Genomic DNA, 11,610 nt, shown 5'->3' with positions numbered 1-11,610 from the left:
AACTCCCCAAAACAAATTAATGGCTGTATTTACACGATTCCTTGTGCTGGATGTAGTAATAAATACCTTGGTCAAACTGGTAAAGAACTAGATTATCGTCTAAAACAGCATCGTTACGCAGTTCGAACAGGCCAATTGACTAGTGCTTTATTTGTAATTATGAATGATTTTAACCATTGTATGGACTGGAAAAATTCATCTGAGATAATTTTTTGTAACCACATTGTTAAGAGAAATATAATTGAATCTGCCTTTATTAAGCATTTTAACAATCAACTTATGAATATTAGTTCGGTCTTTTTAAATTAGATAGTTACCTTGTTCATAAAATTGTAGGGAAGTACAATGTTACCTTTTAGCAATAGCCTGTTCTAACTGTAGTTTCAGTTCTTAAGTATTTTTAAAGTATTTTTTGTTTGGTATGTGACAATTTGACTTCAAACTAGTGATTGCATTCAGTAATGATGTTTAGCTTGTTAGTGGCTTTGATCTTTGTTTTGTGAAGTTTTCTTGTTTATGTCAATCTTTATTTATTTTACTTTGTACCCCAAGAAGTGTACGCAATACACGAAAGCGCTTGGTACCTGGTCTTTAATTTTCACCTTTCATGTGGTCGTCTACGTATATATTTGTCACGTGCAGTTTGGTGACTTATTGCTGATATGGAAGCCACGCGTGAACTCTACAACTTATGCTGTATACTATCCTGCTTTGGTGGCTATCGTGACGACTTTCTGCTCTACATTGATCAGGGCCCACAAGCTGAAGCTTCGTTACAGATTCCTGAGGAACTGCTTATTGGAACAAGTAGTGCCAAAATCGTTCATTCCACGAAGATTGCTTAAATTGGCTGACCGACCTTTTGATGACTACCAACGCTTAATCTTGCAGAAATATATTGAAATGGCGAAAACAGATGTTCAAGATGCTTTTTATAATTTGAGTGAAAAACGACGCAGTTTTCATATGCTCATTCCTGTAGATTGGAAACATCCGCTTATGAATTATTGTTATAGGAAGCTGAGAACTACATGCCGCAGAGTAAGTAACAGACTAGAAAGAAAGCTGAAGGGTTTGATCGAAAACAGTGACTGGAATAATCATGCTAACCCCGATTTTGTGATAAACTTGTCAAGTAGACCGTTACTGGAGGAAGATGTCTCAAGTGCTCTAGGTTACGGATTAAGCTTTTCGTTTTCTAAAGAAAATGTTGACTACGTAGATGTTGCCAACTCCTTTAATTATCTGGAAAGGAATTGTAGTCTGTCTAGTGATGAGCTTAGTATTTGCAAAGGTATTGTTTACGGTGCCCTGTCGAAACCAATACCAACTAGTGTTCCTAGACGTTTCATCAAGTGTTACAGTGACTTGAAAAATGATAATGACCTGCATATTACGAAGGCTGATAAATCCCAGGTTCTGGTGATAATGGATAAAGATGATTATGTTAGAAAAATGTGTAATCTTTTGTCAGATAATGTAACTTACTCAGAACTACGAAAAATCCTAGCGACTGTTAATAGTAACTTTAATAAGAAATTAAAAAGTGTCTTAAAAGGAAATGATGCTCTAATCAGTTTTCTTCGCAGTGTGCAACTTACCGTATATGTATGGTCTTATTAAAACACACAAGTTTGGTAATCCTGTCCGCCCAATAATCAGTTCTGTTGGTAGCGTTTCATATAAACTGTCTAAATGGTTGGTTCGGATTCTCACGCCTATTGTCGGAAACATATCCCAATCGCATATAAAGAATAATACAGATTTTGTTGAAAAAATTAGTAATTCTCGCATAAATTACGACTTTAAAATGGTCAGTTTTGATGTAACTTTTTTTTACCAATGTCCCAGTTGACGATTTATTGGCCTTTTTAGCTGACGAATTAACAAGGCATGATTTACCTTTAGCTTCTGACAAAATTTTAGAATTGATAAAATTATGTGTTAAGGATTGCAAGTTTGTTTTTAACGGAAATTATTACCTTCAAAAGTTTGGGATGGCTATGGAAATCCCCTTTCCCAGTTCTTAGCAACCTATAAATGGAGTTTTTGAAGTAAAAATATTGCCTGCTATTTTGCCTAAGGGGGTTCTTTGGTTTCGATACGTTGATGACATATTCTGTGTTTGGCCCATGTGCGAAAATTTGAACAGTTTTTGGACAAGGTAAATCATTTGGTACCTTCTATTAAATTCACCGTTGAAGAGGAAAATAATTGTTCATTACCGTTTTTAGATGTTTTGGTTCATAGAAGGGATAGAACTTTTGTGTTTGATGTTTACAGGAAACCTACCAACGCCTGTTCTTATGTCCACTATTATTCAGATCACCACGTTAATGTAAAACTCTCAGTTTTTTGTAGCATGTTTTTAAGGGCATTAAGGATATGCAGCCCGGAATTCTTAGACTCTGAATTTTGTAAAATTTACGACGTAGGAATTATGTTAAAATACCCAAAGTTTTTAATCGACAAATCTTTACAGAAAGCTAGAAACATTTTTTATTCCAATAACAATAGGGAGCCTTTGGTGAGAGAAAATATTTTGACACTTCCATATAACGTAAATCTTTGTTTCATTAAAAATTACTGAAAATTTTCAAGATAACTGTTGTTTACAAGAATTCAGGACACTTCAGAATATCATTGTTCGTAACTCCCAAAACAAATTAATGGCTGTATTTACACGATTCCTTGTGCTGGATGTAGTAATAAATACCTTGGTCAAACTGGTAAAGAACTAGATTATCGTCTAAAACAGCATCGTTACGCAGTTCGAACAGGCCAATTGACTAGTGCTTTATTTGTACATATGAATGATTTTAACCATTGTATGGACTGGAAAAATTCATCTGAGATAATTTTTGTAACCACATTGTTAAGAGAAATATAATTGAATCTGCCTTTATTAAGCATTTTAACAATCAACTTATGAATATTAGTTCAGGTCTTTTTAAATTAGATAGTTTACCTTGTTCATAAAATTGTAGGGAAGTACAATGTTACCTTTTAGCAATAGCCTGTTCTAACTGTAGTTTCAGTTCTTAAGTATTTTTAAAGTATTTTTTGTTTGGTATGTGACAATTTGACTTCAAACTAGTGATTGCATTCAGTAATGATGTTTAGCTTGTTAGTGGCTTTGATCTTTGTTTTGTGAAGTTTTCTTGTTTATGTCTATCTTTATTTATTTTACTTTGTACCCCGAAGAAGTGTACGCAATACACGAAAGCGCTTGGTACCTGGTCTTTAATTTTCACCTTTCATGTGGTCGTCTACGTATATATTTGTCACGTGCAGTTTGGTGACTTATTGCTGATATATATATATATATATATATATATATATATATATATATATTTATATATATATATATATATATATATATATATATATATATAATATATATATACTAATAGCCACAATGCCCTCTTAACTTCTCGAACTCTTCACGCGTTTTTGGACATGCTTGTGACTACGAAGCCGTAAGATCCAAACGCAAGAAATTGAAGAAACTGTGCTGGCCAGTCGCGGGAAACGAACCTGCGTCACCATAAACACAAGGAGGTCGCGTTGCCGACCTGACCACGAGAAGGATAAAAGTCAATTACCTCTCGTACATACATATACCTGTTGTTTTCAGATATATTTATTAGAGCTGGAATAGACCTATCCTCACCATCGTAGCCAATTGGGCAATCGTTTTTATTGCTTTTACACTGAAATATATATGTAGAATCTGCTGGTTACTTTTACCAGACACATATGTAATTCTGATAGCCACAGTGCCCTCTTAACTTCTCGAATTCTAGCGCGAAGAATTCGAGAAGTTAAGGGGGCATTGTGGCTATTAGAATTACATATGTGTCTGGTAAAAGTGACCGGTAGATTCTACATACACATTTCAGCTTAAAAAGCAATAAAAACGATTGCCCACTTGGCTATGATGGTGAGGATGGGTGTATTCCAGCTCTAATAAATATATCTGAAAACAACAGGTATATGTATGTACGAGAGGTAATAGACTTTTATCCTTCTCGTGGCCAGGTCGGCAATGCGACCTCCTTGTGTTTATGGTGACGCGGGTTCGTTTCCCGCGACCGGCCAGCACAGTCTCTTCAATTTCTTGCGTTTGGATCTTATGGCTTCGTAGTTACAAGCATATCCAAAAAAGCGCGAAGAATTCGAGAAGTGAAGAGGGCGAGGATGGGTCTATTCCAGCTCTAATAAATATATCTGAAAACGGCAGGCAGGTATATGTATGTACGAAAGGTAATAGACTTTTATCCTTCTCATATAGTTCTTCGTTGGGCGAGCGGGTTCCGTTCTCAGCTACCACTCTGTTGGCCGCGAGTTCGAATCTCCGACCGGCCAATGAAGAATACGAGGAATTTATTTCTGGTGATAGAAATTCATTTCTCGCTACAATGTGGTTCGGATTCCACAATAAGCTGTAGGTCCCGTTGCTAGCTAACCAATTGGTTCTTAGCCACGTAAAATAAATCTAATCCTTCGGGCCAGCCCTAGGAGAGCTGTTAATCAGCTTAGTGGTCTGGTTAAACTAAGACATACTTAACTTTTTATCCTTCTCATGGTCAGGTCGGCAACGCGACCTCCTTGTGTTCATTCTGTTTCCCGCGACCGGCCAGCACAGTCTCTTCAATTCCTTGCGTTTGGATCTTTTCGGTTACAAGCATATCCAAAAAGTGCGAAGAATTCGAGAAGTTAAGAGGGCATTGGTTTTGGGTAAAAGTGAATAGATTCTATTTGGTATATTTTATAATATATATATATATATATACTGTATGTTATATATAATAATAATAATAACAACAACAATAATAATAATAATAATAACTAATAATAATAATATATAATAATAATAATAATAATAATAATAATAATAATAATAATAATAATAATATATATTTTAGTTGTTTTCATTTTTTCCATTATGTATACATTCACCATAGAATTTTAGGATGAATCATTTAGTCAAGTCCACCTTTTCATCTGAAATAACGGTATTTGTCTTTCACGTCTAGTCATTCTGCTATCTAATAAGAGAGAATGCGTAATTTTGAAAATAATAATAATAATAATAACAACAACAACAATAATAATATTATAAAATCATTTTTTCTACGTCATCACTTCACATTTACAAGTTGGTTAAGAGATGCGGCATAATAGCTCATACATTATAAAATCACTCGTCAGTTGGTTAGAAATAAAACACTAAATACTCTAGGTAAGTAAAACTGACGGACATTTAGGCACGCAGGAACCACAAATATCTGTTGCTTTTTTCAATTACAAATGGTAGCTACATATCGTACATGTTCATCAATTGGTGAGGCAAGAACCTCCTCTCCACTTCACAGACTGAAAGTGTCATGAGTTTAAGGACCGTATTTTCGCATGTCGTCCCATTTCAAAAGGTTTAACTTTCACAAATCTCTGGTCCTCTAGAGAGGCATGCTTTCGGCCCGTTGCATTCCCGTCGTCATCCTCGACGTAAAAGTAATACGACTGTGGCAGGGTTGCACCCGAAACTTCCAACTGACTGTTTGAGTAAGAAGAGCAAAGGCATGGTAGAGATTAACCTATGCTTAGAGTAGGAACAAATTCAGGTATGCTTATGAGTTTCCTAATTATTTGGATAACATTCACCTACAATTTAATGTGTTTGCCAAAGGATAATGTTTTAATTAGGGCTAATCCTAAGTATTTAAACTCTTTCTCGTATTCGGTGACCAACGTTCCCAAAAAAATCAATCTGCTAGGCACCGTGTTGTGTATGAGGAAAAAATATAAGCTTGATATTTTTTCGAATTTGGAAGAAGGTGAATTGCCTAAGAAGATAGATTTTTATGTAAAAATTTATCTTTTAGATCGTTCATATAATCTGAGACATCGTCATCAGCGAATAGCGGCTTCACTTCACCAGCAATGACAAATAATTAATGAACAAGATGAAACACAGCTGGCCTAAATTGGAATTAGGAACTCCGCAAATAGTTGGCTAAAATCGGAACATATCCTACTTAAAATACACGTAGTGTTGTTTTGAGAACAGGATTTCAGACACTGCTCCTAAAGCCACAGTTTGCTCGGTTCTACACAATGTGAAGCACTGTCAAGAAATTGTGGTATAGAAGAAACCAGTGTTTCATTATAACTTGTGCAGTACGTTTGTCGCAGCAGAAACCAAACTGACAGGCCTTTGACAAGGTTTGGGTAGCAGTAAAGTTATCCATCTGTTTAGTGCAAGTCTTTCAAATCTTTTTGGTAGGAAGGAAATGGTACGAAAATTGTCCATAATAGTAACAGACCCTGCCACATGGACAGATGTAGCTGCTAGATTAGTCCATTGAAAGTTTTTCCTGCATATGGAATTTTCAGATTTGGTCAACTCATCCCGTTTTGATTCTCTTGTATCAAACCTAATATTTTGGGATGAAGCTGCGAGCTCCTTGTCCTTTTCCACCTGGCTATAACCCAATCAGATCGGCGGAATATCAGGAACCTATTTCAATGTGTGGATCAGCGGAATCCATTTCGGGTGTCTCTTTTCATGTTATGAAATGTATGCATTTTATGGATGCCAATAAGGAAATGGTGTCTTTTGCGTCACCTTTTCATGTTTTCGTTCTGTAACCAGTCTTTTTGCACTGCGATTCGCTGTTTTATTTTCCGATCCGGATGTTGCAATGTTGAATATATGAAGAGCAAACGGAGCGTAATATGAGGGGAGGCGTTTGATGTTCAGCTCGCTTTCAAACAGTCTGTGACGGTTGTGTAATGAAATGAAATGAAGGATTTGAATGTTGTTTTTGGCATGTCGACACAAGATAGCATTCTAAGCCGATAAAAATCTAAGAAAAAAAAAGGCATTTAAGTGTTTTGAAGTGGAAAGCGTCGGTGCGATCTCTCTCTCTCTCTCTCCTCTCTCTCTCACACGTATCTGTAAATGCTGACCGTCCTCATGAATGATTTGAACTTTGATGTGGATACTCAAAATTTGGGAAATGATCTTTCTCTGAATTTGGCAAAAATGAATTGCGAATTGTCGGATCCTATTAAACTTAATATTTTGGACAATTTTGCTGTTTATAGATTTCATTAGGTGACGGTCTCTCTCTCTCTCTCTCTCTCTCTCTCTCTCTCTCTCTCTCTCTCTCTCTCTCTCTCTCTTTTCTCTCTCTCTCTCTCTCTCTCTAGGCCTCTATCACAAGTTGTGATTGGTAGGATATCATTTTCGTACAGAGAGAGAGAGAGAGAGAGAGAGAGAGAGAGAGAGAGAGAGAAGAGAGAGAATGTAACATAAATTTGTGGTAAAAGCAGCACTTGAGCCGGCTATCAATTTATCAGGAAGGATATTGAGAGAGATGCAGTATAAATATACAAGAAAAAAAAATAATCGCTGAGAAACGAGGCCGACATTTGTATTGGGACAAAAAGACCGTTGGGGAGGAAGGGCGAATATTTAGTACAAAAAAAAAAACTCGCTAGCAAAGAGGGAGAGACAGGCATAGTGGCAAAATAGATATATATGAGGAATGAAAAATATTTGAAAAGAATGCAGACAGTGAGAAGATGAGAGAGCGAAAACCATGAACATTGGAAAAAGCAAATTTTCAGATCGTCGTAGAATTCACTTGAACGGATCGTTTCCACGACCGATGCCTCGTTTGGTTTTATTCCAAACCGAACAGTTTGTTCACAATGTTAAGTATATCTTAGTTTTACCAGACCACTGAGCTGATTAACAGCTCTCCTAGGGCTGGCCCGAAGGATTAGACTTATTTTTTTCACAGTGCGGGTATCATGTTTCGGATTGAGATTAGCTGTTACTTTTCAGACTTAAAAACGTGGCAATACATTTAGTATAGTCCATATAAATGGGCCTTTGGTATGTCTCGACAGGCAATTAGTATTTCGTTTCTGAGGCTTCGTTTCAGATTCAAAACAGATGTTTTATTGTCCTAGACATTTATCCAAATTTCGCGGAATTTATTTCGTTGTTTCTGAGGCTTTGTTTTCATATCGTAGAATGTTCAGAGAATAATTAACATTTATTGTGTAGTCGACTGAAACACCTTTGTTTCAAATTCCACTTTTATAAGGGGTCTTTGAAGGTAATTTTTGTTAATGAAAGGAACTTGAATAAATAAATCAGACGTTTTAATAGGCATACGTCCGTCCTAATGAGAGAAAGTCAGAGTTAATGGAAGTCTTTATCTGAGAGGAACTTAAAATATAAGAAAATCCGTAATTGTCATACCATAGAAATCAGGGACATGAGGCTAGGGTGAGTTAGTTGAGAATAGGTCATACTCACTTAACACATGTTCATTCTGGAGGGTGATGGACCACCATTATGCGGTCTTTGTGATATCCTCCTTACTGTGGAGCACATGTTGGTGGAGATTCCCAGACATGTAAATGACAGAAGGTAACAAATTTCAGGTTCCATGAAAGAGAATTCGAGTGATGACGTTGATGTACGCACGTCATGGACTTTTTAAAGGCTACTGACATTTTTATGGTGTCTTTCCACTTTTATCTCGTAATATTATAAATATTTTATCACTGTTTTACCATTTGACTACTCTTTACGATACTGAATAACTAAACGGTTCAAGTGTCAGATCATCTGGCCAATTTTTCATAAATCAGCTTAAAAGAATACTGTGTATTTTGCGTGTTACCTGCTGTGTATAGGTATATAGCTCAGATTCTTAGGTACTTAACATACGGTATAAAAGGAGTATGCAAAAGCGCTGCACAACAAAATGGCTCAATCTCAGAACTTCGTTGGTGAGACAGGACTGATTGTGGACCAAGAAGTATGTTATATATATATATATATATATATATATATATATATATATATATATATATATATATATATAAATGGATGTATGTATGTGGATGTATATTCTAGCATAACTACGAAATGCAATGAACAATTTCAACCAAACTTTGGTATACATATGACTTACTATCTGGGAAGAATACTGTGGGGGTAAGACATCACTGGCGACAAATGGGGTGACATGTAAAAATAACCGAAATCTACACATATTAGGGTCTAATCCATAGTTTTCAAGGTCACTGAAATGAATAGTGACACTCCTGATCCCCTTTAAGTCCAAGTTCAGCCCCCGATAGAAATTGAGGGTGAGAATGGTTGAAGAATAAAATGTCAAAAATGATGGGCAACATAATTGAAGCAACTATCTTAACAGGAAAGGGTGGGGAGAGAGAGAGAGAGGTGGTAGAGGGGGTGTTAAGAAGGAGAAAGAGGGAAAGAGTGAGGGAGAGTTGGAGAGAGAGAGAGAGAGTAGAGGGGGTGTTAGGGAGGAGAAAGAGAGAGAGTAGAAGGGGTGTTAGGGAGGAGAAAGAGGGAAAGAGTGAGGGAGACTTGGAAAGAGAGAGAGAGAGAGAGTTATGGTTGTCATTCAGAGTTTTCACAGGCAGCGCCGGGTTGGTCAGCTGATATATAAATATACATATATAATATTTTATATAAAATATATACACACACACACACACACACACATATATATATATATATATATATATATATATATATATATATATATATATATATATTTCTGTTTCTTTGTCTTCAGGTTTGCCCATTTCTATATGGGGTCACTGTTTCCTATCAGACATCTCCAACTTCCTCGTCTAATGCATCCTGACTTCTTAGACCTTTGTCCTGCATGTCATTTGCCATTATATCTCTCCAGCTGAACTTTGGCCTTCCTCTTCTTTTCATTCTTCCCTCCACCGTCATGCTCATAACTCTTTTACACACATGGTCATCTTCTCTGCTTAACATGACCAAATCACTATAGTCTTCTTTCTTGGGCATTCTTCAATGCTCCCTCTATCTTAACTGTTCCTCTTAACAAATTCCTTTTGATCTTGTCTCTTCTTGTGACCGGGGCTGTCAGGTATCCACACTTACCTCCATGTTCGTCTCAGATATAGTTGCCAGTTATGCGATATATTCGAATTTATCAATGTAATGGTTGGAACTTTAAAGGGTTGTTTATCACGTTAGGTTGTCTGTCTTGATCTTTTAAGTGCTGACAACTTAGCGACATGGATTTCCGGCTATGGAGATTTTTTACTGATAAATAAGGATAGACACTGACCTTTGATATTGTCTAAACATTTAGTTAGATTTTTATAGTTTTGTTTTCAGACGAGAGGGTTAAAAACAAAACATGTCAGCGGTAGTTGATACTCCATTATTTCGACAATGAAAAAGTGAAATGAAACGCCTTTTAATTGATGTTAAAACAGTGAAATGAAACTCCTTGAAAAGATAATGAAAATGCGAAATGAAACTTTTAATCGATGATGAAAAATTGTAATAATTATAAATGTTAAACTTAATATGGAAAATAGAAAGCATAAATGAAAATATACTGCAAATCCTTTATGCAGCTACTGTATAAGTATATCCTAAGAGAAGTACTGGCAATTATAAGTTAATAAATAATACAATTATTTCTCTTGATACATATTTTTGACTGCTTCAGTCATTTCTCTCAACTTCCTCATACACAGCTAGAGTGCAATTGTTGATGGCAATTGTAAAGAATTTCCAAGTTTTGTCTTTATAAGATTTACCTCACTGGAGACCCTATCTGCATTAGTATTTAATGTTGGTAAAGATAAAATATGGAGAAATGACATAAAATTTGGTAATGCTGAAACTTTTAGGTTTCTTCTTCTTTTAGATTGCTCAACCCTTTATTTGTTTCATGCTTTATTTCATCAGGTGCGGTATGAAGTCTAAACTCCACCATTCATCATCTAACTTCCGGTTACTTTCTGCGTTTATTCTGGGAACTAGTTTATCTATATCTTGCAAAGGTGGCATGGCTATTCTCGACGTGTAATCTAAGGCCTAACTGACTGATAGAAACGAAACCATTTTCCACAAATGGGTGTTATGATCATACCTTTTCCTAATTGCTGCACAAACTGAAGTACTAAATTGTCTACATCTTTATTTAACATCCTGAACCAAGCTATGAAGTTTGTGCTCCAAGGTAAGGTTGGTTCAGTGGAACATAGTCACCGTCATTACGTGGATCAATATTCATCAAAGGATATTTCTGAAGACAGTGAGGCTGACAAAAAGTACCCAGTATATATAGATATATAAAGTTTTGTTACTATGTCAAATATGAAATGGAATGTGGGTGAAGTCTTTTGGAAGACTAAATTAAAATAATTAAGCATTGGCAAAATAAAATTTAAAAAAAAGTAAAATATAAAAAAAAAAAAATCAACTGGATCCTTCATTCTTTCAGCTATCTGATGTACTGCTTTTAACCGTTCACTCTCCTTAGTTTGAATAACGTGCAAGGTTAAAGGTTTCCACTGTTCTGGACCATTTTAACTGTTTCATGCAAGGAAAGCCAGCGAGTTTGAAAAGGACGGAGATTTTTGTTCTGGCTTAGTATTACAAAATTCCTGTGAAAGATTTAAACCATGTTGCGTCTTGAACTGTGTAAAAATGTATATATACTGCGAAGCAATTTTCACAATGACGAGGAAGAGATTTTGCATCCTCTGAAGCGCACA

At 35.8% G+C, this 11,610-nt stretch overlaps 1 protein-coding gene across 1 annotated transcript; it reads left to right on the top strand.

Annotated features, from left to right (window-relative positions):
• Positions 1–903: 903 nt before the first annotated feature.
• Positions 904–1,623, top strand: LOC136831016 (uncharacterized). The gene has a single exon (XM_067090960.1). It carries the CDS (start codon positions 904–906, stop codon positions 1,621–1,623), a length of 720 nt encoding a protein of 239 aa, XP_066947061.1.
• The last annotated feature ends 9,987 nt before the right edge of the window (positions 1,624–11,610 follow it).

The sequence above is a fragment of the Macrobrachium rosenbergii genome, chromosome 48 (assembly GCF_040412425.1).
Source record: "Macrobrachium rosenbergii isolate ZJJX-2024 chromosome 48, ASM4041242v1, whole genome shotgun sequence".
Classification (NCBI taxonomy): Eukaryota; Metazoa; Arthropoda; class Malacostraca; order Decapoda; family Palaemonidae; genus Macrobrachium; species Macrobrachium rosenbergii.
This window is presented reverse-complemented; position numbering and strand designations above follow the sequence as displayed.

What these genes read in the sequence shown, in the direction of transcription:
- LOC136831016 (XM_067090960.1), top strand. Translation starts at nt 904, where the DNA reads ATGGCGAAAACAGATGTTCAAGATGCTTTTTATAATTTGAGTGAAAAA.